The sequence below is a fragment of the Cetorhinus maximus genome, chromosome 17 (assembly GCF_964194155.1).
Source record: "Cetorhinus maximus chromosome 17, sCetMax3.hap1.1, whole genome shotgun sequence".
Classification (NCBI taxonomy): Eukaryota; Metazoa; Chordata; class Chondrichthyes; order Lamniformes; family Cetorhinidae; genus Cetorhinus; species Cetorhinus maximus.
Genome location: NC_135895.1, coordinates 34,869,060 through 34,881,708, shown reverse-complemented (window position 1 = coordinate 34,881,708; position 12,649 = coordinate 34,869,060). Strand labels below are relative to the sequence as shown.

The window sequence follows — 12,649 nt, the reverse complement described above, 5'->3', positions numbered from 1 at the left end:
ATCGAGCGTGGGAGGGTTGGGGCTAAGATTCTGGTCGGGCCTTCATCATCATCCCATTAGCGAGATGTAAATTAGTTCACGCTGGCTTCTGGCGGGAATCGCAATTCGGTAGATCCCGCCGTCATTTCATGCCGGCGTAAAACTAATTTTTGGGCCTCCCACCAAATTCTTCCCCCCCCCAATCCGCCATTGATTCCACCAGCGGGGGCACAGGAGAATTCCACCCGTTGTGTCTGTGCCAGACTTCATCTTCAATGAATCTTCCCCCTATGAATCTTCATCTATCAATCCATGCATTCGTTACACGGATGCACAATTGTACAAATGTTGTCCTGATCTGCATTAATACTTGGGCTTTAAACAAGTAGCAAGATTGGCAAGATCAGTGAATCTAGGTCTGGGGAGTCTGACAGTATTGGACACACTGATCCTTCATCTCTAAAACCCAGGTTGTAAGCCAATGTGAATCTATGGTATAAAGATCACTTCTCTCTCTGGATACAAGAGTCCTAAGTGTTTAAAGCAGACTTCTCAGGCATTAGCCACAACACAGAACTAAGTGCGTAAGCGTGTGCACGTGTGTGTGGATAGGGGGACTGGATTAGAGTTGGAGACCTACTAGCAGTGAGGAATCTCAGAGTTTTGGTTAGAAGAAATGAACATTGCAGATTCACAGAGAAGCACCTCCACAGCAAGATTCAGGATCAGTGGTTTCTTCAAGACAAAAGGTTAAAGCATTGAATACCTGAATCACTAATCATCAGTACTTGGCCTCCTTATATGTGTAAAACCTTATTAATTTATCAACATTAAAAGCAGAACAGTGTGTCGAACTAGAAAAAGTGAATTGGCCTAACAAGTCCCACCCTATCATCAATCTCCTATGGGTGACATAGGTATGGTTGTACCTCCAAAATGTGAGCACACGAAACAACATCCTGAATAAACTCTCTAACACAAATGGGGAGCAAGCTCGAAAACATTGCGAACCAGTGCACTTGCTCTTTGCTATTCCACTGCCAAATACACCTGCCCTGCATGGGAAAGATCTACTCATGCTAAGAAGATGGATGCCGTTCTGAATGCAAGCTGCCGACTTATCACAGGTTGTTTAAAACCAACAGCCTATATATCCTGGTGGGTATCGCTCCCCCTAATATAAGAAGAATGGTAGCCAGCAAGAAAGAGCAACTCTGTCAAACATCAGATGAGAGGCACCCTCTACATGGTCATACACCTACACCCAGCCGCCTAAAGTCAAGGAAGAGCTTCATGAACAGTGTTGTTCCATTACAAGCAACCCCATCTGAAGCCCGCATCGCCTTGTGGAAAGACCAGCTCACCAGTCTCGAACAACCCCCAGTGATGGAAATTCTACTGGATGAAAGTCTTCCCCCAGAAGCTAATTGCAACTGGGCAACCTGGAAGTGCCTTAACAGACTTAGGACTGGTGTAGGTCGTTCAAAGGTGTCACTAAGCAAATGGGTATATACAACCAGCCTGACAACTTGTGAATGTGGAACTGAGCCACAGACTATGCAACATCTCCTGCAATGCCTATCGCTAGAGGAACTCTGCACTGTTGCAGATCTTGCTGAATTCAACAACAAGATGCAAAAATGTGTCCAGTTCTGGCTGGGCCATGTATAGACTGTCCGTGGACACGATAAGAAGAACCTCCAAAAAGATTAAGCTACATGAAACTTATCACTGCACTTCAACTATAAAGCAAGGCTTCAGGATATTATTCTTCACCATTAATCAGCTGCATTCTACTGATGGCACATCCATAGGTCCAATAGATCAGAAATTGCTCTATTCTGTATGTTACTTGATCCTCTGTGTCTATTTTTACACTCTTCTAATCATATTCTTAAACAGAGTTATCTTTTCTTATTATTTTTTCACTCCACTCCTGAAGGTTGTGACACAAATGCCAGGGTTGAACGCATTTTTGCAGAAATTTCAGTTTCCTTCCAATTTTGATCACAAGTTTCAAAAAGCCAGTTCTCCTTTATTCTCAGCAGAGTCAGTTATACTTATCCAAAATAAAAAACATTGTACAACTCCCATACACCTCAACATTGAGGCCATTAAGAATTTGCAAGATAAAAGCAAAATACTGCGGATGCTGGAAATCTGAAACAAAAACAAAAATAGCTGGAAAAACTCAGGTCTGACAGCATCTGTGGAGAGGAAGACAGAATTAAAGTTTCAAGTCCGTATGACTCCATCAGAACTGAAGAGAAATAGATGAGGTGAAATATAAGCTGTTTAAGGGGGTGGGGGCGGTGGGGACAGGTGGAGCTGGATAGAGGGCCTGTGATAGGTGGAGGCAATGGAGAGATTGCCAAATACAAAAGGACAAAGGGGTGTTGACGGTGGTAATATTAGCTAAAGGGTGTGCTAACGGTGACATTAAGGGTAGAAAGCAGGATGAGCAAGTGACAGATGGCCCTAGTGGGGTGGGGGTTGGGGGGGGGGGGGGAAGGGATCGAAATAGGCTAAAAGGTGGAGATATTTGCAAGAACCTTTTTGCTAATCTGGGCATGTTCTCACATCGACAGAGGGTGGTAAGTTGTGTCTCCTGTCATATCACACAACACTACTTGAGTAGAACACCAAACCAGTATCTTCACCATTCTTATAAGATTTTGCCAAACACACAGAATAAAACAATCTTGTGAATACTCTACCTGCCTTCCTTGTGAGCTTTCTTTTGAATATTTAAAAGCAGAAGCTGAATCTCTTGTCGAAGCAGATCCTTGATGGCAGGTGCCTCTGGTAGGACTGCATGTGAGACTTGTGATCGAAAGACTGTCAATCTGGTCGCTCTCATCAATCGCCATATTTCCGATAAAGTGGCCACCTAAAATTGAGATCGATATTAAAAGCTATAAACAAATAAGGAGCTTATTGCAGCAATTAATGAAAAAATAGAGAATAATGGTGAACCAAGACGATGACACATCAGTTAACAGAGTCTGGGCATGCTATCAGTTAATAACATATCGAAGAGTCACATGGCATCATAAGTCAGAGGAATTTAGCTCCAGCAGTTTTTTTGTTAAACATGATCTGATTTGTGTACTCAGACACAGACCAGGCTACATTATTCTATGTAGTAGATCATTTTGTTGATTTATTCTATTTTTGGAGTTTGATTTACTGAATGTTGGGGCCATGACAGATGGTGATGTTCAGCAGATTTCTGTGTTCACATGGTTGAAGCAAAATTGTATTGCATTTTGTTGTAAATTGTAATCTCATCCATGGACTTAAGATGGCAACATATAAATCAATATGATTAGCAATCATCATTCAAACCCAAAACAAGTTTCAAGTCATGAAACTTCATACACAGCCAGCTTTTACATGCACTGGCAAATCTCCCACTAATTTGCGCACAGCAAATTATGTTGTTTTATAAGCAAAGGAACATGATACCATGCAATATATTAGTTTGCTGCTGAAGTAAAACTATTCCTTTCAGAAATCTCTGCCAAGCAAAGTTTAATTGTTGGATCAGAGAGCCATGCAGATGAAATAATGTTTGTAAGTTTCTGATTGCCAATCACAAGTCCTTAGCATGAAATAACTGGCTTCCTTTCTCTTTTTTAAAGCTTAATGGGTACAGTTATTCTGGCTACTTTGTCAATAAGATAGAGGATCGAGGCATTTGAGAGCCCTCGGACTCGGTTGTATGAAGGCAACATGGGGTAAAGGAACAAAAGGGGTACACCTTCACAAATCATTAAAAGGGGCAACATAAGTTTAAAAGGTCATGAATAATCCAAATGAAGCACTGGAGGTTAACTTCCCGAAGAACAGAATTGGAAAGCTGGGAAGTTATGTTAAACTTGTATGGAACCTTGGTTGGACCACACTTAAAGAGTTCTGGTCACTACATTACAAGAAGCACTGGCAAAGGTACAGTTACAAAGAATCACACTAGAGCTGAGAGATTATAACAATCAGGGAAGGCTGAAAAGGCTGGGGTTTTCTCTAGCAAAGGGAAGGCTGATGGGTGACCGAATACAGGGCTTTGAAATTACGAAAGGATTTGACAAGATAAATATATAGGTGTTTCCACTAGTGGTGTTCCAGCTCAAACTGGCTGATCTTTTCCACCTAAATTCAGCATTTTTTGAAAAAAAACTTTTCAAAAGGATCTTTTTTTGTCTTTGATAGAAGGTGAGGGAGCAGTAGGCAGCGACACAGATTTATACTTCGTGCTTGCAGCTGATTATTCTAGATCTGATTCCATGTTGACTGTCAAAGGTGCTGCTGTGGATAATCAGACAGACATCTAATTGATAATACACAGTTGAATAATGAGCTTGAGGCCATAGTTTCAGTTTATTTTAATTTTGTACAGAACACTTGATTGCACCTGTTCTATTAACTATATAACTGAGAAACATGTTGGAGCTCAAAATTGCAATCAGCCTGCTCTGGTGGTAGAATTGCAGATTTTAAGTGTGCATGCAGACAAAGACACAAATCCTATCCAAAATCTGCAAACAAGGTTATCAGCATATTTGAGGTAAACAGCCTTTGCCCGAAAGGGTTAAGGATATTAGTTGGTCTTGTCATGAAGAAGTTCCGGAAATTTGGAGTGAACAAGGCAGAATCATGAGGACCCAGCTTCCAACTCATTTTTAAGCCCTCCTTTGACAGTTGCACTGGAGATGTGACCGGGTTGAGCACAGATTTTGGGCTACAATCTACCAATAAACCGCCATTAACTATTCATTTAAAGTATCATCATAATTGCAATTTTGAGTTTGATGCCCTATCTGACATTTCAAATCCACAGTCCTTTGTATCTAATTTCCTCCAGATATGGACCAGTTAGATAACTCATTAGCTGATGTAGATTTCTAGAAACAAAGGGAAAGTCAGAATCATCTTGCGAGAAAACTCCACTTGGGCAAAGGGGTACAATGATTTAGTTTATTTTTGGAAAAACATCAAACAAAACAATTCACTATAAAAAGAAAAGCATGCAATATAGATCAAAGGGTAAAATGCAATTTGAGAGAGCTTCAGTGAAGCCATAGGCAAATTAAACTCTGTAAATGAAACTATAAAGAACATAACCTACGAGCATTTTGTCTTAAATCAAAAAAACTTCGTGTGGTGACAGAGGGTGGGGGAAAACTCTATTCTCCCACTCTTCCCCTATCATTGCCTTTTCTCACTCTCCCCTTTATCTCTCTCATTTCCCTCCTCTATCCCCTGAGCCTCTCACCCAACACACATGCTCTCCCTCAGTGCTCCCTTGTAAAACTGTTTGTGAAAAAATACATTGATCTCATACAAATCCCTTCATTCAATAACTCCTATTAGTTGTCATGTACATGTAACTATGTCGCCATTAACCCAACATTTACTGATGTGGTCAGAGCATGTTTGTCAATGCATTTCCATTCCTTCCAAATGAAATACAAGGCAACAGTTTTAAAAAATACTTTATTTAGGATTTAAACCAATAAAATACATTATGGAGGAAACTTTATTTCTTGGACTTTGATTAAAATCCAACCCAGACAACAATAACTATGTTAAAAAGATCCAAATGGTAAAAGGTTGGACCAACTTCAAGTAAAATTCCAGAAAGAGAAATCCAATAAAATGTCCAAAAGGAGAGGAAAGACAGTTGGAAAAAACCTTACATCCATCCCAGGGAAGGATGCTTACTCAAACTTTACAGATCATCACAGCATTCCTGATACATCAAGAGAGCAGCTCCCAGTTTCAAATTACACTTTTAATGCTCAAAAAGACTATGAAACTTTCACTGTCAACCAGATTGTACTCTACTTACTTAAGAACTGTCTTGAACTTAGAACACTTGGCAAAAATATGTTTTTAAGACATCATACCCTTGGCACTTCATGCTCGGCTTTAAGTTGACTTCAGACATTTTAAGTTCTCAATTTAAAATAGGAACATAAGAACAGGAGCAGGCCATTCAGCCCCTCAAACTTGTTCCCCTATTCAATTAGATCACCATTGTTTCATATCTCTTGCTATCCATACCAAACTAAAAGGCAACTTTCTCAACTTTAACATAATCCACTTTTTGTTTAGCACTTCCTTTTTATATACTGAACTGGTGTATAATTTTTCCATTTAGCATGAACAATTTGCATTTATATAGTGTATTTAACATAGCTAGCACCCCATGGTGCTCCACAGAGACAATCAAACAAGCAAGAAAAGAAAGGAGATATTAGGTGGTGTGACTAACTGATTGGTCAAAGAGGTGGGTTTTAAGGGATGTGAGGGAGGGGGGGAAAATGGAGAAAATTAAGGAGGGAATTTGAAGAATGGGACTTAACTGAATGTATGGCTGCTAATGGTAGGGCAAAGGAAGAAAGGATGCCCTAGAGGCCAAGGTTAGAGAAACAGAGTTCTGGAGATGTTGTACAGTTGAAGGCAGTTACAAAGATAGGGAAAGACAAGTCCTTGAAGGGATTTAAACACAAGGATGAGAACTGTAAGTTGGTGGGGTTGGGAGTATGTAGACAAGGGAGGTCAGGGGTGACTGGTGAGCAGGACTTGGTGTGAGATAGGATGGGGTAGCAGAGTTTTAGATTAGCTGAAGTCTGCCTAACATTTGACTGGATAAAATTGTAGCTCATCCAATACTGAATATTAGACAAGTAGCAAGGCAATGGAAGAGTCAAGAAGTAAAACTGTGTCATTAACACACATTTGCCTATGTTGCCCTTGTCAGGCTGCAGATCTTGACTGAATGCATCTATTCCGAACAAAAACAGAAACAGAAATACCTGGAAAAACTCAGCAGGTCTGGCAGCATCGGCGGAGAAGAGCACAGTTGACGTTTCGAGTCCTCATGACCCTTCAACAGAACTAAGTAAAAATAAAATAGGAAAGGGGTGAAATATAAGCTGGTTTGGGGGTGGGGAAAGGGGGCAGGTGGTTGTTGGGACAAGCAGCAGTGATAGGAAGAGATAACCAAAAGATGTCACAGACAAAAGAACAAAGAGGTGTTGAAGGTGGTGATATTATCTAAAAGAATGTGCTAATTAAGAGTGGAGAGCAGGACAAGCAAGGTACAGATAGCTCTAGTGGGGGTGGGGTGAAATAAGACTAAAAGCGCATAAAAGGTATAGATAAACGGGTGCAATACATTTAAAAATAATGGAAATAGGTGGGAAAAGAAAAATCTATATAAATTATTGGAAAAAACAAAAAGGAGGGGGAAGAAACGGAAAGGGGGTGGGGATGGAGGAGGGAGTTCAAGATCTAAAATTGTTGAACTCAATATTCAGTCCAGAAGGCTGTAAAGTGCCTAGTCGGAAGATGAGGTGCCGTTCCTACAGTTTGCGTTGAGCTTCACTGGAACAATGCAGCAAGCCAAGGTCAGACATGTGGGCAAGAGAGCAGGGTGGAGTGTTAAAATTGCAAGCGACAGGGAGGTCTGGGTAATGCTTGCGGACAGACCTTTGGGCCCTTGGGCGGTGAGGAGAGAGGAAGTGAAGGGGCAGGTGTTGTATATTCTCCACCTTACTCTCTTGCCCACATGTCTGTCCTTGAGCTTCACTGGAACAATGCAGCAAGCCAACGCAAACTGGAGGAACAGCACCTCACCTTCCGACTAGGCATTTTACAGCCTTCCAGACTGAATATTGAGTTCAACAATTTTAGATCTTGAACTCCCTCCTCCATCCCCACCCCCTTTCCGTTTCTTCCCCCTCCTTTTTGTTTTTTCCAATAATTTATATAGATTTTTCTTTTCGCATCTATTTCCATCATTTTTAAATGTATTCCACCCATTGTTTATCTATATCTTTTATGCCTTTTTAGTCTTATTTCACCCACCCCCACTAGAGCTATCTGTACCTTGCTTGTCCTGCTCTCCACTCTTAATTAGCACATTCTTTTAGATAATATCACCACCTTCAACACCTCTTTGTTCTTTTGTCTGTGACATCTTTTGGTTATCTCCTCCTATCACTGCTTGCTTGTCCCAACAACACCCCCTCCTTCCCCCACCGCCTTAAACCAGCTTATATTTCACCCCTTTCCTATTTTTACTTAGTTCTGTTGAAGGGTCATGAGGACTCGAAACGTCAACTGTGCTCTTCTCCGCCGATGCTGCCAGACCTGCTGAGTTTTTCCAGGTATTTCTGTGTCTGTTTTTGTTTTGGATTTCCAGCATCCGCAGTTTTTTGTTTTTATATATGCATCTATCCCGAATCCCAGTGTGGTTTCAGAACTGGAAGATCTACAACTGACATGATTTTTTAAAACTTCGTTCACAGGGATGTGGGCGTTGCTGGCTGGGCCAGCATTTATTGCACATCCCTAATTATTGTTGAGGAGGTGGTGGTGAGCCGTCTTCTTGAACCGTTGCTGTCCATTTGGACACCATCTGCTATGGTGGGATTTGAACCCATGTCCCCTGGGCATCTGGATTATTAGCCCAGTGATATTACCACTATGCCACTGTGTCCCCTCAGTCCAGCAGCTGAAAAAGAATTGCCTTGGACAAAGGAGACCACTATATGCCGAGGCATTCAACCATGTGAGCAGAAGCGGTCAATTTAAGTTGTTGGAGAAAACTGGCTACCCACCGAAGCTGTTCAATGTGATCTCCTCTTTCCATGACAACATGATGGGCAAGGTCAGCTATGGTGGGGCAACATCAGAACCCTTTGAGATCCCCAGTGGAGTCAAACAGGATTGTGTTCTGGTATCCACGCTCATTGACATGTGTTTCTCTTTGCTGCTGTCGTATGCTTTCAGGTCATCTACAGAGCGTGTCTACTTACATACTAGATGGAGAGAAAGCTGTTCAGCCTTGCTCACCCAAGATCCAAGACAAAAGGTACACCAAGTCCTCATCAGAGAGCTGCTCCAAGCTGATTATGCCACACTAATATCCATACTGAGGAGCACCTATAGCGGCAAATGGACAGACACTGTCATGCCTGCAGAGTTTAGTTTGGCCATCACCATCAGGAAGCCAAATATCAGTCCAGGAGGTTGCCATACCGCCATATGTCAGCACTGATAATGTGATACAGGAGGCTGTTGATAGCTTCACATATCTAGGCTCCGCAATCACCAAAAATCTGTCACTTGGTGCTAAAATCAACACACACACACATTGCAAAAGCTGCAGCTGTTATGTCCAAGCTAAGTAAGAGAATGTGGAACAACAGCAACCTGACTGAAAACACCAACTGAGTCTACAAAACCTGCAATCTCAGTGCTCTACTCTACATTGATGAGACCTGGACAACATATGCTAGACAGGAGAAAAGGCCAAAGAGTTTCCAACTTTGCTGTCTTAATCATATCCTTGACATCTCTTGGCAGGACAAGGACACCAAGATAGAAATCCTGCAGCGTGCTAATTTCATCAGCATACACTCATTGCTAAGCCAACGATGTCTGCGCTGACTCAGCCACATTCATTGGATGGATGATAGCCATATACTCAAAGACCTTTTGTATAGTGAATTGGCCAGTGGGACACAACCTCCTGGGCACCCAAACCTCCACTACAAGGATACCTGCAAACTAAATGCGATGATGACAGATACTGACAATTGGGAGACAGTCGCTAATGGCTATGACACCTGGAGGCTGACTGTTTGGAAGGGCATTGGAAAAGGCGAGCAGAAACAAAGGCCCACATTTTTGTAGAGTTGTCAAGAATTCTTTAAAAATGGCAGACAGGACCTAGATCTGGAAGTCCCACCAGATTTCCGACAGATCCTATTTTTGTCTGTGGGGGAAAGGTTATGGGAAGTGACTCACACGGGGGAAATCCAAACTTAGCAAGGCCATTTGAACCCAGTTCCAAGTTCAAACAGATCCCATTTTCTCTGTAGCAAGAGCCTTAACCCACTGTGTGGGAGCCATGAATTAGATGTAAATATTCATGAAGGGCAGATGAGGTCTGCAGAACAGTCAAGCTGTGGAGGCATTTAAAACCCCATCCCTTTACAAACTAAAAAAGACAGACTGCCTGTGTAAGTGAGAGTTGAAAAAAATCTGATCTAGCAGTTACAATAACTGTTTGTTGACATTATTCCAAAGGCTATCATTATGTCATTATTAATGCTTGGGTGCTTTCTACACAGGGTCTCAGTAGGAGATCCTAAATTCACAGTTTGATTGACAGCTCAAATAGGTTATTAAAGGATTAACTGTCTTTGATGTGGGGTTACGAATACAATACTATTTTTTAAGAGATTAAGTACTTGAGGGGATTTAAATGTTTTGAGTGGGCTTTCATGAATGGGAGGTTTTTTTTACTATAGTAAAGGCTGTAATAGATACGTAGACCTTTTTCACATTTCATCTCGACATGGTTCCTGAGGTCTGTCCATTGTGGATGCTGGGCGAGTTGGCATGGAGGGTGTAAGGGCAAAAGGTGGCGGGTGGGTTGGCATGAGTTTAGATGCAGGGGTGAGATGGGTGAGGGCTAGAGGGCCTAATATTTAACAAAACAACTGGGACCAAGTCCCAGAGGACTGAGGTGTGCCTTTTAAACAGCCTGCCTCAGTACTTGGCAGCCCCTTTGGTCACCTCTGATTTAGGTCCAGGGATGCTGGGCCCGAATCCATCCTGTACCTCCCCCTGTACCTGGCCCCCCCGCCACCACCCCCCAAGAGTGAAAATCCTGCCATTCTGGTGAGTTTATCTCAAGGTGGGTATGGCAATTCTAAAAATTTCCTGACTTGCGCTACCCGCCTTGGGAGCGAAAATCCAGACCAAAAAGCTCAGCTGGCTGTGGAGGCCCAAAGAAAATAGAGGCCAGTGAATTGTGTACCTTGTCAGGCCACTCCCTTCCTCTGCTGCAAATGCATTTGGGTTCCTGAGCCACATGAGGCAATGCTTAACACAGAGTTGACCACCACAGAGCAAACCATCATCTTAAAAGGAAGGCCACCACATCAACACATCAGTAAAAGCTGACAGCATGTCTTCAGATTGTATTACCAAGGGGCAGTGGATGGAAGATTAGAGGAAGAGACCAAGGGTACATTGTTGGGAAATTCCATAAGTAAAGGGCCGCAGGCAGGATGAGAAGCAATTGTTGCTTTGTGATAGTGTAAAACAAGTGATACTGAATCAGCAATCCAATTTACGTTACTCCTAATTTTTTTTCCATTTTTTGGGAGAGATGTAAAACAGGCTGCCAATTCACCTGTTCTACAAAACCACCAAAGTCAAAGTCTACTCAAGGGATACGTGAAGTGTACTACAAGGTAGTAAGGCAAAGCAGCAGGGAAGTTCAAGCGTTTTGTTAACATCTTAACCACAAGTTATGTTTCCAACTGGAAACACACCAATATATCTATTATATATTCTATATATGCAGAATTACTTAGTGCAAATTATAAATTGATACCCAAATATTACAGGAAAATAAACATTTGAGATGTCACTTAATACTTAATGTCCCAATTATTTTGTGAATGGAATTAATTGTACTGTAAATGCAACTGATTGAAAAATAATCATGCATGTCTGCCTTCCAAACTGCAGTCAATCTCACAGCTTGCTAGTGCTGCTTGATCAATGTGAGCTTTGTGTTACTGTTTTTACTTGTGTCAAATGGAAATTCTCCAGTTGTGTCAAATGGAGTACTGGTGGTAGTTTTGGACGGTTGGTGGGGGGGGCGGAGGTGGTGCAGCGTGGTATAGGGGGATGGGGGAAATGAAGGGTGCACGTGGAAGGGATGTTTCCTGTTTATGTGAAGTGTGAAAGGCAATTGTTAATCCAGCACAGGTCAAACTGCGTTCTGTTTCAGGAATGTTTGAATAAAACTTTAGTTTTATTTTTCACAGTGGCCTTTCTCTATATTCCAGTCAGCATCAGATAAATGGTGCACTGTAAGATATAAGTACATATCATGAAGTGTAATACAATCGTTTTACAAATTTCTCTTCCTTGTTTGCCATTCTGGGTCCTACTCCCAGACCTCACCCAATGCTGATCTAAACCATCTATCAAAAGTTATAAATCTCTAGCATAGAGATGATGCCCCCTCCTTCTAGATAGGGAAATACCTGGCTCACAGCTACTGCCTCCAAACAGTAACATGTCACTAAACAGCTGCGACTATCTCAAACTCTTGAATTTTATTACAACAAAACTCTTTTACAGCTGCAAAACTGATGTGTTTTACCTGTGAATTTTTTTTAAGATTGCTTTATACTGGCCGCATTAAAAAAAAGTCCATCAAGGCGAGGAATGAGTTTTATAAACAGAACCCTCTCGACATTAGGCACCCAGCATCAGCATCAAGAACTCCCGTCAGAAGATAGGAGATTTACTCTACACCTACACTGCCCCAGTGATAAGTCTCACCCGCAACACCAGAAGACTTTCCCTGTTGTAGATCAAGTAGATAAAAATCTATGCACAATTATCACTGGCATTTCTATTTCTAAATAGAATGCATCAAGGCTCATTATTATTTTTTTCTAATTCTACAGTCCCTCCTTCAGCTCCCTCCACACCACCTTCCAATTTACAGGGGCTGGAAGTGAAGGCAACTCTCCTACCTACAGAAATTCTATAACCAGCCCCTGAGAAGGTGCCCATGTATGTTGTGTGTACAGGTGACGTGTGGCAGAGACATCAAGCTATCAGT

General features: G+C 41.8%; 1 protein-coding gene across 7 annotated transcripts in view; it reads right to left on the bottom strand.

Moving 5' to 3' along the window:
- ccdc24 (coiled-coil domain containing 24) overlaps nucleotides 1–12,649 on the bottom strand; it is a 106,514-nt gene that overhangs the window by 74,338 nt on the left and 19,527 nt on the right. For 5 of the 7 annotated variants that reach the window (XM_078560968.1, XM_078560971.1, XM_078560973.1 and 2 more), the window contains one exon: nucleotides 2,697–2,869. In XM_078560968.1, the coding sequence (XP_078417094.1) occupies nucleotides 2,697–2,869 (173 nt within the window). The remainder of the gene's footprint in view (nucleotides 1–2,696; nucleotides 2,870–12,649) is intronic. The other 2 variants (XM_078560974.1, XM_078560975.1) reach the window with 1 other exon arrangement.